Genomic DNA, 20,987 nt, shown 5'->3' with positions numbered 1-20,987 from the left:
GGTGTGGGAGGACGCTGTGTGTGCGGGGGAGGGTGTGGGTGTGGGGGAGATTGGCAGAGGCTGTCAAGGTGATGGGCAGGCGTGTGCCAGCTTGCAGGAGGGTGGGGGTACTGCACCCACAGCTCTAACCTGTGCAGTGGAGGGGCATGAGGTTGTGATCCTGTGAGCACTCGGGTTTGGGGGGAATATGTGCCTGTCACAATGTACCCTGGATTCACGTGTCTCCTGCCTTTTCTCCCAGCTCTAATGGGAGGGAGAGAGAGCCAGCCTAGGGGGAACAGAGTTGGGGGTGTTGGGGGCTGTCTATGGTACACGTGCCATCATGTGTGTGTTTGGTGTATTCAAGAACAGAGCTGTGGGTAGAGGTGTGTACTCATTTCTGAGGTGTGAGCCTTTCTCTCTGCAGAGGTGTGTTTGTGTGTGTCTGGAGAGGGGAAGGGGAGGCACTGGCCCTGTGGATTGGAGTGTCCCTGTGTCTCTGTCCAGGTCCAAGGGTATCTTTGCAGGGGCAGCATTTCCCTCTGCAGGCCTGTGGGTGAGGGTCTAAATGCCTCTTTAATGCTGACAGAGTGCATATGTATGCAGACGTGTACATTGCGTATGTCTTCCTGGGGTTCTGTTTGTATTGGCCTTGTTCTCTCCTGGTCGCACTCAGGCCTGGATCAGTCAGGAGCCCTCCCCCGACCTCCAGCAACTTTTCCACTCCCTGCCCCAGCACGTTGGGTCCTTGGCAGAGTGGAGAGGGAGCAGGAGGCCAGAGGAGTCTTGTGGAAATGGGCTCAGAGGCATGATATTGTGCCTCAGAGCCATTGTCCACTGGGGGGGGTGAGGGAGAGGGTGGCAGGGGGGCAGAGCTTTGCTCTTAGGAGCTGGAAGCCCTGGCTACTTAGCTCCACTCCCTCCAAACCCAGGCCTGGCTCAAGTCCCACTGTGTTTGTTGACTTATGTGCTTGTTGGGAGACAGCAGGATGCCAGGATGCTGGTCCAGGGGTGTGGGCCTCGCTGGCAGCCCCTGCCTTGGCCCAGACCCCTCTTTCAGATGGGGTGTGGTGGGGAGTGGCAAAGCCCAGTTTGGCAGTGCCTTGGGAGGGTAAATAAGGAAGTTCTGAAACTCAAAAGAGGCATGTGAAAGACACGGCCCAGGCAGTAACCTGCGTGGCCACTGGGCCAGGATGAGTGAGAGGCCTGTGGCTTCCAGTGCTGGAGGGTGGGATGAAGGGGACAGAGTGGCATGAAGGGAACAGAGGACAGCTGGGTGGGTAATTAGAGCACAGGGGCAAGGAGGCATCACCACCAGTTGCAACTTGGAGCCCATCAGAGTTGAGAAGGCCCTGGGGACCACAGGGGCTCAGTCTTATTTGACAGGGAGGACTTGTTTATGCCAAAAGGACTAGAGCTCTGGGAGGCTCTGAATCAGGAAAAATGTCGCTGACCAAGGCTGGGGCAGCTGGGAAGGGAGACTCTTCCCTCTCAGCCAGACTTGGAAGATGGAATGTTTGGGGCTGGAGGACAGGGTGTTTACCCTCTTCCCCCAGCCTTTTTGGCACCCACAGCTCTGGCTGCTAAACCCAGGGTCAAGAGCAGGCAAGACTGGCTAACAGAGGTACAAGCACGAGGGACAGACAGGAAGGAGAAAGAAGGGAAAGAAGGATGACAGAGACAGGAGGTGAGAGAGAAAGGAGGGAAGGTAGGAAAAAGCAAAAAGAGAGAAAACACATGTGAGAGATGGAGAGACAAAGGGAGAAATAAAGTGTCACGACTACGAAGAGAGGCAGAAGACAGAGATGCAGAGAGAGTAAAAATAGCTCAGCATTAAGATAATTGCAGCTCACAGCTCTGCCCTCCGTTAGGAATTAAATGAGGTTTTATTACTTTGATTTTTCTCTCCTGGATCCTACGCGACTTCTCAAGAACTTGGGGAAAAGTTTTTCAGGTGGGCGGCCAGGTGGCGGGGGCTGCGTGGGTGACAGAGGAGGAAAGGAACAGGACTTCTGGAAACTGGGGAAGTGTGGGCAGGGGCAAGGAGTGGGGAGGGGCTAGTGAGGATGGGTGAGCCCAGCAGGGGCTGGGGGAGGCAACCAGGGTCAGGCAAATCCTGGAGGGACTGAGAAGCCAGAGGCCAGGGTGACCTCCCTTTTCTTTGACTTAGAATTAATCATATGCAAATGAGATATAAAAATAATATGCCACTCTTCGGGTATTATTTTGAGTTAGAAGCACAGGCGGTTGGGTCCAAGGAACAAAATTAAAGACCTTGTTTGACATAACTCCCATTGAACTATGGATGTTTCTGCTTGGACTGACAAAACAAGTTTATCACAGCATGTCTATTAATGTACCATACGTCTGAGCACACTATTTTGAATACACGATTTCTCTTCACATCATTGGCCTGTTGCTGCCACAGTGCCTGGCGTACAGGAGGCACAACATTTACTGTCTCTGGAAGGTGAATTTGGGAGGGTGGTGTGAGGCCTTTGTCCTCTTTCTGGGAGGTGGGAAGAGTGGATATTCCCTCCCTTCCCAAGCAAGACAGTCTCATGGACAGAACATAAACGGGGGAGTTGGGCAGAACTGGGGAAGAATCTTAGGTCTGTAACTGTGACCCTAGACAAATTTCTTATCCTCTCCATGCCTCAGTTTCCTCGTGTTTCAAAACCCACCTCACATGGTAGCTGTGACGATTCAATAAGATGAAATGAATAGGAGGCAACAGAAGTGGAAGACCAGATATGACGTGGATTGACTCCATAAAAGAAGCCATAGGCATGAGTCTACAGGAGCTGAGCAGAGCTATTGAGGACAGGACATTGTGGACGTCACTCATTCATCGGGTCGCCGGGAGCCGGAGCTGACTCAACTGCAAGAACACACACACAATAAAGTCCCAGCCCAATGCAGAGCTCCGGGTAGGTCTTCAAGAAAGCTTCCAGCTACCCAGGAGCTCTAGGGGTGCAGTTCCGAAAATGGCCAGCGGGTGGCAGAGTCGGCCAGGGTTTGGGCGGCTGCACCGCGGGCTGGCACGGCGGGTCGGCAGTTAGGCATCACACCCGTGACCTTGGCACCGCTAAGCTGAACCAAGCTGGCCGGGTTGGCATGTGGCAGCTGGAAGGGAGGGATCTCCGGGAAGCAGCCTTAGGGAAGCCGGGGAACGCTAGCTGGGCACACTGAGGCACCTTTCTTTGCCGCTGGTGGGGGCAGGGGCAGTGGCGGGGATTCCAAGGTCCGCCTGTTGGGAAGCCGGTTGACACCGAGAGGGCAAGGGCACTCTCAACAGGGACAATGGTGGCACCGGGACAGGGGGCAATCATCTGAGACATTCATTCACACACTCATTCATTCATTCATTCATCCATCATCCATCCTTTTGTCCATTCAATAAATTCACATTGGGTGCTTTTTAAGAAATCAACTTTATTCAGTTAAAGCTTAAATATGATGAAATGTACACATTTTAAATATACATTTCTATGAGTTTTTGAAAAATTTGTAACATATAACCACTACCACAATACAGATATAGAACATTTTTATCATCCCAAAACATTTTCTTTTGCCTCGTGCAAATCAACCTCTCCTCCCCCCTCACTGGGTGTATCAGAAGTCTTAGTACATTATTTTGAGACCTGTCCTTCCACCGTCGGTCTTCCCATTATCGCCTGCCTGCCATAGTGCCCAGAATACAGTAGGCACTACATGCTGTACAGAGGATGGGTTGGAGGAATGAATGAATCCATGGATGGATACATAAGCCACAGAAATTGACACCATGTGACATATATGGAGCATTTACTCTGTGCTGGGCACTGGGCTAGGCCCTTTATATGTATTACTTCATTTAATCCTCATTAGTATCATTCCATTTTACAGATGAGGTAAATGAGGCTCAGAACTTTTTGCCCAGAGTGTGGGTTCAAATGCAGACACCCTGACCATTAGAGCTCTCCCTCTGTACTGCTGCCTTTAATACATTCAGGATGGGCGAGTGGAAGTTCGCTTGTATGCACTGGACCGACCTTCTCTCTTACTCAGCATTGGACCAGGTTTCTCTCTCACCTAGTCTCCCCATCACCTAGCTTTGAGGTGGTGGGGAACAGAAATCAATGTGCCAAGGCTGTCCTCTGGTGGCAGACATGAGTACAGCTGTATCTGTGCCCTCTGGCGCCCCCAGGTGGGATGTTGTTGAGAAGAACGACTGGAAGCCCGCAGCCCACAGCGGAAGCAGCCTCAGCCCCGGGCACCTGGAGACCCCCTGCTCTGGCCACTGCCTGGTGCCCCCCGAGGTGCCAGCTGAGGCTGCCCCCGAAGAATGCCAGCTGCCGGAGCCCGCCGCCTCCCACCCCCTCCACCAGCCTCACACACTCCAATCCCGGTCCAGTCGGCTGCTTCCATTCCCTGAAGAAGAGGCCCTAAAGTTAAAACAGCTGTTAATTTATAAACCAATTTTTCCGTGACTGCTTAATAAATCGCCAGCAGCTGCTCTGCCCCCTCCTCCTGCCCAGGCACCCGGCCCTGAGGGCTGCACGGAGAAGCTCAGAGCCGCCAGCCTGCCCCTCCTGCCTCCTTCCCCCAACTCCCCAACTTGCCCCCATTCTCCCAGGAAGTGGGTGGGTGTGGGGGAAACCCTGATGAATCCAGCTTCTTTGAGGTTCAGTGGAGTAGAGAGATGAGGATGGATTTTCTTTCCTAATGAGCTGTAGCCCAAAGGCCATCCCTCCCAATGCCCTACAACCACCTAGGACTCCCAGCCCAGAAGATAGGTGTCGAAGGTTTCCTTAGTTCTGGGCAGATGAGGGTGTCCAGATTCCCTAGAGAAGGTTCCCTTGAGCCACTGGGAGGTAAGGGGACCCTGGGCTTGTCCCTGAGAGCACTGGAATCTCAATTCCCATACCACGGTGGTCCCCCTGACAGATGCTAACCAACTCCTCGACCCTGCTGTTCTCTAAAGGGTGGGCTGGGAGGGGGCAGGGATGCTGGGGAGTTGCTCACACACATTCTCCCCCGATAATCAGAGGAGGGATTTGGGCCCCCTGAACATTCCCTTTGCCTAGATCCCACTAGCATATGAAAGACACCATGAAAATCCATACAGGGTGGGGGCCATGTGAATGGCATGCACGTGGCATGTTCGTTCGTTCTCTGCATCTGCAAATTCCAAATGCACCCAAGGAGAAAGGCCTGCTGCTACTGTGATCTCTGACTCCACTGGGCAAGGAGTCCATCCAGCCGTGCCGCTCTGGCCACAAGGAGCTCAGTAGGAAAGGGCAGAAATTTAAATCCGGGTCTCCCACTTATAAGCTGTGTGACCTTGGGCAATAACAACCTCTCTTCCTTCCTCAGTGTCTCTGTAACATAGAGATAATACTTACAGAATTGTGAAAATTAAACAAGTTGATGCACATAAAGTGCGTGGCACATACGTAGTAAGTGCGTACAAAGCGACACTTGGTATTATCTTCCCCTCTGCTAGAAAGAGCAGACACTGGAACTCCTGGGTTCCCCCACTCCCTCAAGTAGCAAATCTTGGGGTAGGAGTGCTTAGGAGATGTCCACGGGAAATGTGAAGACAGGTAGGAGTGCTCGGTTTTTTAAAGAAAAAAACCAACCAGGATTCCTGAGTTATATGGTTCTGGCTGGGCTTTCTCATTCTGGGCCCTTCTGTTCTCTCCCATCCACCCTCATCCCCTCCTGACTCTGGTAGCCATGTTCTTACTCAGCTTGCTTCTTGGGAAAGAAGGAAAAGTTTCCACCACACTCCAGCTCCTGGAGCCCCCACACCTTAAGAATTAAGTTCTCCCCACGGTCTAACTGAAATCCCGTTCATTTCTTTTTTTGTTCTCTAGCCAGCAGGGGATGCCATGACCCTTTCCTGCCCCACCCCCAGCAGGACGGGGAAACAGAGAACCTGCGGGATTCTGCTGGCACACAGGCTGAATGTGAGTTTGGCCTGGCTACATCCTCCCCATGTGCCAACAGCAACTTAGTCTACCTCTTTGAGCGTTGGGTTCCCCAACTCTAGAAGCTACCTCCTGGGTTGTTGTGAGGGTTGAATGCGACACTGTCCATAAAGTTCTTAGCACAGGGCCTGGCTCTCAGCAGGTGCTGGGGACATGGAGGTGGAAAGAGGAAAAAACTCAGATCCCAGAGCTGGGTTCAAACCCCACTCCGTTACTCCCAGCTGACTGTCCTTGGGCTTAACCTTCCTGTGTCCCTGTTTCTCCATCCTTAAAATGGGGGCTGTAACCTATGGCATTGGGTAGTTCTCCAGCTAAATAAATGTTCACCAGAACTCATAGTACTGTTAGTTGCTGTTACTATTCTCTGCCCCCACTAGAGCATGGATGCCATTTACGCCTTGCCCCATCCAGGGGCTTGATGATGGCAGAAGGTTGGAGGGTGAGCAGAACCAGACTGGAGACCCTGATATTGGGGATCCTGGCTCACAGCAGGCCTGCAGCCTCCACTTCATCAGTGTTCTCACCTCTGGCATCCCCTAGATTCCGGTTTGGGCAAAATCAGGAGGCACATCCCTCTGCCTCTTCTAGTCAATGTTGCTGCAAAGCAGCCAGCCCCCTCCCTGTGCCCAGGTTCCTGACTACCTCCTGGAAATAAAGCAGGGTCCCAGGGGCCCACTCAAAGCCCAGGACTGCTCTGCCAGGGTGCCAGCTGGTGCCCACAGGGGCGGGGCAGCGATTTGATCATGTGGAAAGGGAAAGCTGGAGGCCCCCCCAGCCTTGGTGCCCCCCACCAGAGAGAGACAAGACTGGGGCACCCAGGACATCCTAGAAACTTCCTTCCCCCAGAGACAGGCAGGGGTGAGAGCAAAGCTTGGCTTGTCCAGTGCCTCAGTTTACTCAGCCATCCCGGAGGTGGAGTCTTCATTTTTGTCTCCCTGAGGCCCCAAAGGCCTTTGTCTCCCAAAGGCCTTGGCATTGGCCTCTCATAGCTCCTTGCCCTCTTTCCTTTCTTAAAGAAACCAAGCTCAGACTCATCCTCCCCGCATGGATTCTCTCCTTAGAAGTCACCCAGAAGGACACTTAGCCGCGGAAGGGAGGTGAAAAGCCAACACCACGCTGGAGACTGCCTCTGCAGGATGTGGGGCTGCATCTGCAAGCTCGCCCAGGGCGCCGACCTCGTTGGAGTCTCCCCGCGCTCCCTGCCCATATCCCTTCCCGCTGCCACTGGCCCTTTAAGAGCTTCTCCGCGCGCTGCCGTCCCGGATCAGCCAGAGAGACCATTAAAATTTTATGCAGAATGAAAATGGGCCAGGTCTCCAGCTTCCTCGCTCCCATCCAATGATTTATTACTCGCAAATACCACAGAACTAATTAGTATAGTAATTAATTAATACGCATTTGCATATTTGCATGTGCAATTAGTGCAGTGGAGTGATTACTGGGAGAATGAGGGGCCCCGGATTATCAGATGTGAGGGGGAAGTGGCCTGGAAAAGAGTTAGTGGGAATGAACTTTGTAGGGAGCGCGAAGGCGGGGAGGGAGGGGAGGCAAGCGCGAGCCGGGCGAGGGCTCCACCGCGCGGGGGGCGCCTGGCCGGGGCGCAGAGCTGCCGCGCGGGGAGCGCCAGACCTGGGCCAGTCCGCGGCCACTACACGCTGGTCCGGGGTCGCGACCCCTGAGCCCCTGCCCTGCCCGCGGCCCCGCCCCGCCCCCGCCGTGTGGCACGGCTCCAAGCGCGCGTCTGATTGTTATGCATTGTGTTTCTTGTCGCGAGCGGAGCCGGGCGGAATGGGGCTGGCACAAGCTGTTTCCCTGCCACGCGGCAGTGGCACCTTAAAGGGGCAGTGTCCTCTTCCCGCTGCCTCCGGGACGCCCCTGGCACCCCTGACCCCACTTTCGAGCCGTCTGCTGGACCCCTTTCCAAGAGGCGACCGGCGGCCCAAGTTGGGCTCGGGACGAGAGGGCACGAGTGGAAGCGGGCCAGGAGGTGGCGCGGCCCCAGAGGTCGCCAGGCACGTGCCGAGGGAGCCCGGCCGGCAGGAAGTCAGCCTGCCAGAGGGGCTAGGGCGGCTGGGGCGCACCGGGCTCTGTGCCAGGCGCGCGGCGGGGGTGGTGAGGAGAGAACCGGGAGAAAGCCAGGAGAAGGACAAGGAAGAGAAGGAGCGAGTGGCAGAGGCCCACTGGGGGCCAGGTGTTTTTTTTCATAGGACAGCACTTTGCTTCTTATCCTTACAAAGATTCTGTGAGGTAGGGCTACTTATTCCCATTTTACAGACAGCAGAACAGAACCGTGTGACAGGCCGCTAGAGATCGAGTGCTAAAGCTGAGGTTTCAGCTGGCTCAGTGTGGTGTCAAGGGCCAGAGGAGAAGCCACATTTCCTCAGGGGACATCAGGGGGCTTCCTGGTAGAGGAAGCACCTCACTGAGTTTGCAAGGTCGAGGAGGGCACCTTCTGAAGGAGCTGAGGGAAGAAGAATGAAAGGCGCAGAAACCCCATGTTTAATGTGACTGCCCCTCCCCAAACCATCGATCAATAGAACCACAAAGATTCAGGCCAGGGCACTGGCTCCTGTGACTTGGGGGTCTGGACAGAGGGCAAAAACCCCCCTGGGAATAGTCTTACCCAGGGTATGCTCCTTCCCTCACTATTGCAGAACGTGCTGGTTGGGTGGTGTGGAGATCATGGGAGTTTGGGAAAGGCACACAGTTTGTAACAATTTAAAAACAGACTCAGAGTCAGAGCTTGGTTCAAATCAGGGTCTGCCACTTATTAGCTGTGTGACCTTGGCCTTAACCTTAAGTGGAGGAAATAGTAATCCCACCTCCAAGGTGGTGGTGAGAATGAAGTAAGATGATGCATGTGAAGCCCAGTGCCTGGCACAGATAATGCTCACCAATGTCATTATTGTGGATTATATGTTATGTTATTACAGAGATCTGAGGCCCCAGGGACAGGAGGACCCCCAAATGGAAATTGGGGTCCTAATCTCTAGTCCCAGCTATGTTACTTATGGTGTGACACCAGGCAAGTCACTTCCCTTCTCCGTGTTGTGGTTTCCTTATCTGTAAAATGGAGCATTGGTCCCTGATGCTCCCACCACTAGATTGTTCCCTTTCCTTCCCCTGCCCACCCTGACCCCTCAGCATAGTGAAGCAGGTAAGTAATGGCTAAGTCTCATTCACACTGTCCTGGGCTCCAGTCCCCCAGGGGCTGAGCCAAGAAGTCTCTGGTTAAATTGTGACCAGAGACCTACCCTGGCCATCCCCTCCATGTACACTGCCCCCATGGCCCTTTGGGGTTGTCCTCCTATGACCACCAGCAACACTGCAGCTGTGGGTCATCTGTGCCCATTGCCAGTCCCAGGTGCCCCCTGTACCCGTGCCAGGCTCAAGTAAAGCATCAGAGAACTGTCCAGTATCAGGCCTCCAGAAGTGCCCAGCTCAAATCCTTAGCTCTGATTTCCAGGGAAGGAAATCAGAAAATGCCACGGGTGCGGGAAGTGCACAGCAGAGCCACCCGGAGAAAGGAGCCCAAGACACACACCTGTCCTGTGCTCTTCCCACTGCTCTGCACTGCCCTATCAGGTGCCCACCAGCCCCCATCCAGCAGGATGTCCCTGAGTGTGCTTCATAACCAACCGTCCTTTCAGTCCTCCCATCAGTGCTGAGGGAGATGAGCAGGTGGGCAGGTGGCACTGTTCCCATTTTACAGATGAGGAAGCAGAGGGTCACGTGATTTGACCAAGGTTGCGGCCCTGCTAACTCTGGCACTCTTTTGGCCACCTTGAACTCCCTCTTGGTCTGACTGCCTTCCTGTGTGGACCCTTGGAGGGGGCAGGGGCAGGGGCAGGACATCCCGACTGCTCACTTGGAAAACTGACAAGAAAGGCAGAACAAAGATGTGGTGATGAACAGAGCTCCAGGAACAAAGATTTTTTAAAAATAAAGTTGGTTACGAGCTTGATGCAAAATCAGACGTATCTGGACAGGGCTGTAGATTGGGGCTAACAGACCCCTCCGCCTGTCTTTTGTACAAATTATGGTCTGCGGAGGTGGAGTTGGATGGGGTGGGGGTCACAAAGCTCTGTTAGCTCCTTTAACACTTAACAACAGTCTTAGCAGTCAGACCCATTTTATAGAAGGGAAGCCTGACTTTCACATCAGTGCCAGGATTGCAGAGGAGGCTGATAGTGGAGGAGGGGCTTCCTGTGGGTGGGTATCCTGCCCTGATAGCAGCCTTCCATTTCTGAGGTAGAACTGCCACTTCGTTCAACAGTGGCAGGAAAGGCCTTGGGTGCCACAACCACTTGTTGAGGATATTCTATGTGCCAAGCTCTGGGTCCAGTTCCTGCCTTCCAGGAATGTGCTGTCAGGTGGAAGAGATTCGTGTGTCAAAGGTCATTGCCTGTGCCTCTGCAGGTGTGCAAAGGAGTGACATCTAATCCAGAGAGACTTCCTGGAGGAGGTGATACTTAAAAGGTGACAAAAAGGGAGAGGGTGCAGCTCAGGAAAAGGGGATAGTCTGAGCAAAGGCTCATAGGCACGAGGCTTGAGAAAGCAGCAGCCCCTTAGAACAGCTGAGGAGCAGAGTTCAAGACAGAGACAAGGGTCAAATGAGAGCTGGGCAGCAGCCAGATCAAGAGTGTTCCTTAGGAGCATGGTCTGATCCTAAGGGTGACAGGGAGTCATTGATGGGCAGCCTCGATCCTGTGTGGGACCAGAGAAGCTGGGGTCGGTGGGAAGTCAGAATTTCCCAGAGGAAGAGAGTGGTCCAGGCCCATAAAACAGAGAGGTTCTGAGGTATTAGTGGCTTTGGGGAGTAGCATCAGCAAAGAAGAAAAGGCAGCAGGAGTGGGACTCAGTCAGGTGTACTTGAACCTCATCTCCCCTCCCCTCTGGGAGCTCATTTATCCCATGCAGGCTAGGAGGTATGGGTGGAGCAGGAAGGAGAGGGTTTCTGAGCCTGCGGAGAGGTATGAGGCTCAAACAGGCCTATCTCCAGCTGGGCAGGAACCACCCTGGTGGGGGAGGCACTGTGGGGCCTCATGTGGCCTCAGAACCAGAGCTTGGTGCCCAGGGAATGGAGGGTCAAGCATTCCCAGGCTCAGCTTCGACTCCCCAAGCCCTCTTTCTAAGGGCCACTTTAGGGGGAATCTGTGACCCCCCCACCTAAGTCCACCTCCCCAGACTGAAATTTGTGCAAAAGACAGGAGGAGGGGTCTGGGTTTGACCCAGGACCCTGTCTGCTTTAGGAGATTCTCTGGAGAAAGACTCCTGTACCTCAAACCCTCTAAGCCAGGCAGGCATTAATGGCAACAAGCATTTATTGAGCACCAACTGAATATAGCTTGTGTGAAGCACTGGACTACTGAGATATAAAACAAGTAGCCACCACAGTCAAGTCAGGGAGACAGATGAGTAAATGAATCCTCCTAACAGAGGGTGGTAAGTACTGAAGCTGCCCTGCCTGGGGAGGTCAGGGAAGGCTCCCAGGAGGAGGTGTCCATCCAGGAACTATTTGACAAAAGGGAGGCTCAGGGACCAGCATTCATCAGTGAAGGAGCTCATCAGAAAAAAGGGGCTCAGAAGCCATAAGTCACAGGTTATGGGGCAAAAGTCACTCTACTTTTGGAGCAAGGGAACAATCCTGAGGGAGCTAGCTTTGCGAGAGGAGTGGCCAGTCTCCTCCATCACCTTTGTCCTGGGTTAAGGGGAGAGGGTCAAAGGTGCAGCAAGGGTCTGACTGAGGGCTCTCAGCATCACCCCTGGCTCCATGGGCTTTTGCCTACCCATCTTTGGGTGGGGCCTAGACCCAGAGTGGGAACCCAGGGCACAGGCAAAAGAACTCGAGGAGAATCCTCATAGTGTGCTGGAGGTCAGGACAGGAGGTCAGCACGGAGGAGGGGGCTACACCTCACTGGTTCTCCCCTTCCCCCTCCCCCGTGGCACCACAAGGCACGCAGCCGCATATCACCCGTGCCAGCCCTCACCTCCCGGCAACGTCGCCGCATTCTCAGCCACGCCATCTGGCGTGCCCGCCGCTCCCCAGAACACTGCGGCGGGCAGGAGGGGGTGGGGGGAGGGGGCAGCAGGGCAGGTGCCCACCCCAGAGCCAGGAGGAAGAGGCAGGTCCCCCTCCCCCAAGGTCCTTGAGGACTTGAGGTGGGACAGGGGCCTGGGGAAGAGGGTGGCAGGTGCTCTTATGCTTCAGGAGGAAGCTTCAAGCATCCCCAACTGATATAACAGGCACCGTCTGGGCAGTGCCAGCCTGCCCCCTCCCCTTCCTCCTCCCCCAGCACAGCTAATGCCAGGAGCACAGGCCCTCAGAGGATCTCCAAATTCCTGCCTTTCCCCTCAAATCAGAGGTGGGGGTGAGAACAGGCTGCCCCTCCTGAGGTTCCCGCCCTCATTCTTCGCCTGCCTTCCCACCTCAGCCCAGGAGGCCCCAGGAGATGGATTTATGGCTCTGGCCAGGGAATGGACACCTGGCTTCTATTCCACCTGCTCCCCATGGCTTGGCACTTTGGTGGGAAAGCAAGTCTCCTCCAGCACATTTGCCCCCACCAGTCTTATTTGGGGCATGGTGGTGGTGGCGGCTGGCTAGGTGTCCTTCTGGGCGTCAGAATGGAGCGGAGCCTTTACAGATTTATGTGTGTATGTATTTATTTTGGTGGAGTAAGGAGTGTAATGAGAGCAGTTTTACAGAACATGCAACCTGTCCCCTGAGCAAGATTCCCCTAGACTGCTCAGGAATGACCTCTCCCCTCCCTCTCTCTCTGCTCCACACTCTTAGCCCCCTCACCTCCCCCCCACCCCACCCCACCCCCGCCCCCGCAGGACCTAAGCCTGCACAAAATGGCTGCCACCCCTCTGAGGCAGCCATTTTAGGTGCCCAGACTGTGGCCTCCCTTGGGATGGGACTATGTCTCCATGGGAACCTCAGACCCTCAGCTCCCAGCTCCCTCCATGGGGGTGGGCAGCAGAATGGGAGTCTTCCAAGCCTGGCTGAGGTGCCCACTATTCCCCTTTCCCTCTCAGAGACTCACAGGGGACTAGGCCCCTCACCAACTCCCTTCCCCCAATGCCAGGGGGAGTAACAGATGGCATCTCTGGGTGTCCTTCTCCTTCCGTCTTCTTCCTTCCATTTCTGGCTGTTTCTGTCTCTCTGTCACTGCATCTCTGCATCTCTGGGTGTACAGAGGAGCATGTATGTCCCTGTATGTTCATGCTTGTTTGTGTGTATGTGGACACGTGTGTGTTGTACCTCTTTGAAGCCGATATCTAAAGCGGGCCCATCCCACACCTCCCTCTGTTCCAATTTTCCCCTGTTTTTTTAATTGTATCTTCTAAAAAAAAAAGTTGAAATGTGTCGAGTGAGAAAAACTTGTTCCATTTTTCCAAAGGAAGAAAAGACAGGGGCAGGAAACAGACTGGGAGAGATGAAGTTCCCCATTCTCCCAGGTATCCCCCCACTCCCACCCCACAGGCCTCCTTCTCTGGGGGGATTAAGAGGGCTTCTCAGACCCACAGAGCTGAGGTCATTCTTGACAGGAGACAGGGTAGGGATGCAAGGACCTCTCAAAGGCTCCCCTATCCTGAGCAACATTCTGCCTCCTGCCTCTGACCTGGAGCTGATAGGGGCCTGTGAGGCTTAACCCAGCCCGCAGTGTCCAAGGAGAGGAGGGGATACCCCCAAAGGAGCATTCATTCACCTCCTCATCCATTCATTCACCCATTGATTCAACAAAAATTCAGCTTCTATATTGACACAGCATTCTGAATGTGTGTGTGTGGGGGGTATGTGTATGAAATTAATATTGTAGTACATGTTGCAGTTTACAAGGTACTGTAATAAAAATGAGAGCTGGGGGGAGGGGGGTAGTAGAAGAATGTAACAGGAGTCAAATATATGGTGATGGAAGGAGAACTGACTGGGTGGTGAACATACAATGGGATATATAGTTGATGTATTACAGAATTGTACACTTGAAACCTATGTAATTTTACTAACCATTGTCATCCCAATAAATTTTAATTAAAAAAATAATGAGAGCTGGCATTTTCTGAAGGCTCATTATATTGCTGGCCCTGTGCTAAACTCATTACATGTAGAACTAACAACAGCTCCATGAAGTGTAGCAATAATTATCCCCATTTTACAGATGGGGAAATCAAGACTGGAAGATGTTATGTAACTTGCCGGAGGCATTCATCATTCTTTAAAACTGGTAAGTGGGGTTGGCCAGGAATCAGAGCCCAAAGCATGTGCAGGTAACCAAAATGCCATACAACTGGGGGAGAGGGCTCAAGAAGGGCCACATGTCAGGGTTGAAGACTCCACTCTCAGTAAATGGACAGTAAAGCCCTCAAAGCTGTGTCCAAATTTGAACAGGGGCCTGCCCAGCATACCTGAGTCTCTGCCCCACCTGAGGCCTATCCTTTGGCTTCTCTTTCTGCCATGACCAGGAGTCCCCAGATCATTTGCCCTAAGGCAGGATTCTAGCTTCTCAGACCCAGGACCCACTGTCAGCTTCTCATGCTTGGAGACTTCTGAAGCAGATTGTGGGGCTGTAGAAGGAACACTGGGCTGGGAGTCAAGTCCCTGGGTTCTGCTCTCCACTTGTGTGTTCCAGGACAAGTCCCCTCTATGGGCCTCTGTGAAAGGAGGACTTGGGACTGTTCTGAGGCTCCATCTGCTTCCCGCCAGGAGCCCAAGACAGCTCCATCCCAGCTTCTCCAAGGTTTCCTTAGCCATTGTGTGTGCCTCTATTTAGAACTGAGTTCACTCTACCAAGATCAGCTCAGTGTCTTACCAGCCCAAGACCCGCTCTGGGGGTTCCTAGAGGGAGTAAACTGTATCTGTACAGATTGAGGGTGAAGTCCACCGTCTTTGCACCACGGAGGTACTTGGCACATGGGTGAATCAAAGTGTGTGTGCTTAAGGTATAAGTGAAGTTGTCTTTGCATAGTGTGGGGGGACAGGAAATGTGTGTCTGAAACACACAGATGCCTGAGTCAGGGTGTGGGCAAGGGTCTCCCTACACCTGGCTGTGATTACCTGCTCACACACATGTATCTGAGTAGGGGCGTGTATCCATTTTCTGTGCCACAGAATGAGGAACAGGTGTGTGTTGTGTGTTGTGTGTGTCTGTGTATGTCTAAAGCTACCTCTCTCAACCTATGCCATTTGCATCTGTGTCTGGCCCAGTGAGAGGGCTGAAAGGTGAGCTGTAGGATAAAACAGCAATTTCCTACCTTCTTTATCAAGACACCTGTCTGACCCACCTCCCCTTGATCACTGCTGGAGTTGGCTTCAGAAATTTTTTCTTTTTTTTGCAAGGGGAGGAGAATGCTTGGTCTCCTCCAGGAACTTTAGGCAATTCCCAGCCCCTTATCCCCTCAACTAAGCAAACCAGGAGGCCAGGAGAGAAAGATGCTGGTGGAATGGTCACTTGTCTAGCAGGGGGAGAGGATGTCGGCAGGTGAGGACTGAGGTTTCCAGGTTAGGAATCCATACTGAGACCCTCTCTCCCACCCCAGATGGAGGGTGCAGAGGCTCATCCCAGGGGCTCCTCTCTACCCCCACCTCAACATTCATAGGCCCCCAAACACACAAGGAAATCTCCCATCGGCTGACTCCACAGATATACACACGTCCCCACAGACACACACGCCCATGCAGAGACACAGACATCCAGGCAAGTCTTTCCTTTTCTCTGTCTTTCCCTTGGTTTGAATTTCGTTCAGCCACATATGCTGTGTGTGCGCGAGGGTGGGTGGGGGAGGGGCAGACAGGGATGAGGGATGGCATGGTGCCAACATCTACCTATGGGGCTTGGGCCAGGGATGCCCTCCATGCCTACCCTGGGAGGGGGCCTCAGCGGTCTCTTTGTGGCCTCAAGGATCCTCCTGGAGGGTGGGGGCAAGCATAGAGGTCCCTTTTCCAGACCCCAGGGGTCTGGTCCCTGACCCACCTTTGGGGGTCTGCAAGGGAAAACATGGACAGAGTAGGACTCCGGAGGGAGCATAGAATTCGCGGCCACCACAAAACCCCAACTTCTAGCCTTGCTACCCCCTTGTTCCCATGTGGGGAGCTCTATATCCAAGGGGGGCAACTCCTCCCACTTCCCTCTCAATCCCTGCTTTCCCTGCGTTGGGCGGGGAGGGGCGGGCGGCAGAGATATTTATTTATTTCCTTTATTTATTTAATTTTTTTTTTTTTTTGGAGTAGAGAGTGACAGATGGCGGCGGGTCCCGGGGGAGCCGGCTCTCCCCCAATGCAGACGCATGCCAATCACCGTCTCTCATGTGATAGCTGCTGCCCGTGACGTGCCAAGCCCATATGGCCTGGCATAGAGGCTGGTACCCCGCCTGGTAGAGATGCCACAGTCGCTCCGCGGTTCGCACGGCGCTCTGAAGACGCCGGCGCCCGCCGCCTTGAGGAGCCGCTGCCCCCGCTCCCTGAAGATGGGGGAACAATGAAATAAGCAAGAAGATTCCTCTTCTCCCCCCTCTCTCTCTTGCCCCCTCCCCCCTCCCCTCCCCTCTCCCCTTGACTCCTCTCCGAGGTAAGTTGTCCGGAAGGGAGCTAGATTTGACCCGCCGGTTGGGGGGGTGGGGAGGGCGGCTGCTTCGGCCGACAGGAGGGCCCCCAAATTCCCCCTTCCTGGGAAATGCCCCCTCATGGGGTGGGCATCGGAGGCGCCCCGGGTTTCCTCTCCCCTAGGAGCTGCAGCTCGGGGGGCTGCGGAGGGAGGCGTCTCCGCCTGCGATGGGCTGGGGGGGAGCAGGATCATGGGGGGGCGTGAAGAAGCTGGGATGGGACCTCCCCATGGTTGTCCTGGAGGAGCCTGCGACCTTTCCCCATCATCAAAAAAAGAGAGAAGCAAACAAACAAATTTGTATTTTCCCCCATCAATCCCGAAATACAACGAGATCTGAGGAGCAGTGTGGGAGGGAGGCAGTTTGAAGCCGGGAAGGGGGTCCCTGACCGCACAGGAGACGGAGGGGGCTCGCTTCTCTCGGTCTCCTCCCCGCGCCCGGGTTCCTCAGCCCTCGCCGCCCGGAGCCGGTGCCGGGAGCTGGGGACACAAGGCGAGAGGAGACGATGCTCCCGCCTCTGGAACTGGGGCTGCGGGGGTGGGGGCCGAGCTGAGGGCGGCGCGCGGCCAAGTTGCAAATTGGATTAGGGAGCGTGGGGGTGAGAGCCACGGGAGAGTGGGGAGCGGGGCCGAGGGGCCGCGGCCGCCAGAGCCGCCGAGCGGGGCAGCTGTCCCCACCGGCGGCCGCCCAGCCTTGTGCCACCGCCGGGAGAGCAGAGGCTTTCAGGGCGAGCGCGCCACCTCCCTCGGCGAAGATATCTGTTCGCTGAAGCCCCCGCTCGGCCCCTGTCCTGACCCGGAGAAAAGCCAAAGGCCGGGAGCGAGCGCCGGTTCAGGCCCCGCGCCGGGAAAGGGCCTGGGCCGGGATCCGGGGGGCCCGGCTGGGGCTGGGGGGCGGGGCGGGCAGGCGCGGCGGAGGGCGTCCAGGGCCCCCCCGGCGGGAACCCGCGCGGGCCTGGGGTGCAGGTGGGCTGGGGGCGGCGGCAGGCCCAGCGCGCCCCTCACTCTGTGCCGTGTCTCCCCTTCCCGCCCGCCGGGCGCCCTCAGGCACCATGCTGACCCGCCTGTTCAGCGAGCCCGGTCTCCTCTCGGACGTGCCCAAGTTCGCCAGCTGGGGCGACGGCGACGACGACGAACCGAGGAGCGACAAGGGCGACGCGCCGCCGCCGCCGCCGCCTCCGCCGGGACCGGGGGCTCCAGGGCCCGCCCGGGCCGCCAAGCCAATCCCTCTGCGAGCAGACGAGGTGACGGAGGCCGCGCTGGCTGAGGTGAAGGAGGAAGGCGAGCTGGGGGGCGAGGAGGAGGAGGAGGAGGAGGAGGAGGAAGGGCTGGACGAGGCCGAGGGCGAGCGGCCCAAGAAGCGCGGGCCCAAGAAGCGCAAGATGACCAAGGCGCGCCTGGAGCGCTCCAAGCTGCGGCGGCAGAAGGCGAACGCGCGGGAGCGGAACCGCATGCACGACCTGAACGCCGCGCTGGACAACCTGCGCAAGGTGGTGCCCTGCTACTCCAAGACGCAGAAGCTGTCCAAGATCGAGACGCTGCGCCTGGCCAAGAACTACATCTGGGCCCTGTCGGAGATCCTGCGCTCGGGCAAACGGCCCGACCTGGTGTCCTACGTGCAGACGCTGTGCAAGGGTCTGTCGCAGCCCACCACCAACCTGGTGGCCGGCTGCCTGCAGCTCAACTCGCGCAACTTCCTCACCGAGCAGGGCGCGGACGGCACGGGCCGCTTCCACGGCTCCGGAGGCCCGTTCGCCATGCACCCCTACCCGTACCCCTGCTCGCGCCTGGCGGGCGCACAGTGCCAGGCGGCGGGCGGCCTGGGCGGCGGCGCGGCGCACGCCCTGCGGACCCACGGCTACTGCGCCGCCTACGAGACGCTGTATGCGGCGGCGGGCGGCGGCGGCGCCAGCCCGGACTACAACAGCTCCGAGTACGAGGGCCCGCTGAGCCCCCCGCTCTGTCTCAATGGCAACTTCTCGCTCAAGCAGGACTCGTCGCCCGACCACGAGAAGAGCTACCATTACTCTATGCACTACTCAGCGCTGCCCGGCTCGCGGCCCACGGGCCACGGGCTGGTCTTCGGCTCGTCCGCGGTGCGCGGGGGCGTCCACTCCGAGAATCTCTTGTCTTACGATATGCACCTTCACCACGACCGGGGCCCCATGTACGAGGAGCTCAACGCGTTTTTCCATAACTGAGACCTCGCGCCCGCCCCTTTCTTTTTCTTTTGCCTTTGCCCGCACCCCTATCTCCTGCCCTCCGAGCGCAGGGGCACCCCAATCTACCCTGGCGCAGGGCGCGGGGTGCGGGCCGCCGGTCCCGCCGCTCTCCTGGGCAGCGCGGTCCTTTTACCTGTGGGTGGCCCGTCCCAGGGGCCTCTCTTCCCCCAGGGGACTCGCCTTCTCTCTCCCCAAGGGGTTCCCTCCTCCTCTTTCCCAGGGAGTACTTCTCCAGGGACCCCTCTTCGGGCATTCCCTGGAGACCCCCACCCCAATTCCTAATCCCTACACTTAGGTTTCCTCCCCCCTCCCCCCTGCAGGCCCAGAGGCGTTGGTAAGGGGGCAGCTGAGCTGTGGAATAGTTTTCCCTCTATTATTATTGTTATTATTATTATTATTATTATTATTATTATATTTCTTTTAAATCAAACACCGAGCTGCTGAGGCAGAAAGGAGCCGGGCGTCCCCTCTTCCCTGAAGAGGGCAGAAGTCAGGGTGCCCCAGCCTGGACCTGGAACGCCCTCACCCCCAACCTTTAGTCTCAGCGTTTTGTGATTTTAATTTTGGCGGGAGGGAATGTGGATTGAGAGGAAAGAGAGAAGCCAAGACAATTTGTAACTAAAATCCGTTTTCCCCTTTTTTAAGCAAACAAACATACAAAAAAAAAAAAAAAAAAAGCAAATAGGCGACGGAGGCTGAACGCAGAGTCCGGATCGGAGAGAAAACGCAGTAAGAACTTTTAGAAGCAATAAAAGGCAAAAATAAATACATAAATAAATAAAATTACTACTACCAATAATAAAAAGACAGATATCTATGCAAGGAGGTTCTGACTGAGCCGAGCGGCCCGGCCCGGCCCCCGGGATGCCCCTCTCGGCCCGCGGGCCGCGCCGCCCAAGCGCGGATTTGTGCACTTTGGTGAAGTGGGGGCCAGCGTCGCCCCCTCCTCCTCCCCAGGTTCTTACAATCAGTGACTCGGAAATTTGGGGCCCCAGTGCCACTGCCCCCACCCGCCCCATCCCCGTTGTGCGTCATGCTGTTTTTTAAAAACCTGTTTCCAAATTTGTATGGAATGGCAAACTGTTGGGGGGGGATCGGTTTGGGGAGGGAGGGTTTGCATGAGAGACACACACGCACACAACACCGCACGCACACGCAGGCCGGGCGCGGGCGTCCAGGGGCAGAAGGAGGAGAACTCGCAGGCCCCCCTCCCCACACGCACCTCTACCCCTTCCCGTGGTGAGGGTGGAGACCGAGATCTGGGGCAGCCCCTCCCTGCCCTACTGTGCCCCGGCAGGCACAGGCACACCCGGCGATTTCCGGTGGCTTGGAGAAGGGGTTTTTGTCCGAGTTGTCCTCTTGACTTAGGCTGGCAGGTGGGCAGGGAGAGGGCAAAAGAAGAACCTCTTCCCACCGGAGGCAGGAGACCAGGCATCCAGACACACGATGCAAAAATGCAAACCCACAGGCGACACACCCACACACCCACACGCAATTTTACCTTCCTCTTCTAGCGAAGATGAAACTCCCGTCGGACACCCGAAGTGCATTGCGTGTTTCTGTTCAGTTTAATGACTATTAATAAATATTTATGTAAATGAGATGCAAAGCCGGACCCGATTTCTCAGGGTGGCCTCATTTCATTCGGGGGATTGAGCTGGGGCTCCGGGTGATGGAGGCAGAGTCGAGTGATTGTGCAGAGGCCAGGTAGAGGGACCCTGGACATTCCTGGGTGGGATTCCCACCCTATAACCCCCTTCACAGCCACCCACTGGGCACCAAAACAGCTACATTCACGGCCCCTCCCAGACCTACACATACACACACGCCCCCAGCACAAAGCATTGCACTGATCTCCTTACACTCTTTCAGTTCCCAAACAGGCACATGCACCTCCATTGAAAACAAAATACCTTTTCATCAATGAAAAATGACCAAGTTGGCAGCAGCTGGTCATTTTACAATCCTCTGCACACTGTTGCAAAAACCAAGTGAGCAGAGCTAAGGAGACAACCATCTGAGCCAGCAAGGACATTTTTAAATAAAAGACTTATAAGGTCATGAGGATGAAACATTTATGGAGGAAGTCTTTTCAGTCTTAAATTCGTGCTTCAGTGGACTCGGGAATGGGCCGGTTTTTAGCCTCAGGAACATTGAAATTTGAATGGGGTGTTGCCGAGGTTAAAGGAAGGAACACCCCAGAGCTC

The 20,987-nt window shown here is 55.5% G+C and overlaps 1 protein-coding gene across 1 annotated transcript; it reads left to right on the top strand.

Moving 5' to 3' along the window:
- Positions 1-16,307: 16,307 nt before the first annotated feature.
- Positions 16,308-20,391, top strand: NEUROD2 (neuronal differentiation 2). The gene is made up of 2 exons (XM_081028550.1): positions 16,308-16,525; positions 17,606-20,391. Exon 2 carries the CDS (start codon positions 17,611-17,613, stop codon positions 18,757-18,759), a length of 1,149 nt encoding a protein of 382 aa, XP_080884676.1. The 5' UTR covers positions 16,308-16,525; positions 17,606-17,610; the 3' UTR covers positions 18,760-20,391.
- Positions 20,392-20,987: the final 596 nt, after the last annotated feature.

This window comes from Rhinolophus hipposideros (genome assembly GCF_964194185.1).
Source record: "Rhinolophus hipposideros genome assembly, chromosome: 20".
NCBI lineage: Eukaryota > Metazoa > Chordata > Mammalia > Chiroptera > Rhinolophidae > Rhinolophus > Rhinolophus hipposideros.
Note: the sequence above shows the minus strand (reverse complement) of the source record. Positions and strands in the feature narration are given on the sequence as shown.

What these genes read in the sequence shown, in the direction of transcription:
- NEUROD2 (XM_081028550.1), top strand. Translation starts at nt 17,611, where the DNA reads ATGCTGACCCGCCTGTTCAGCGAGCCCGGTCTCCTCTCGGACGTGCCC.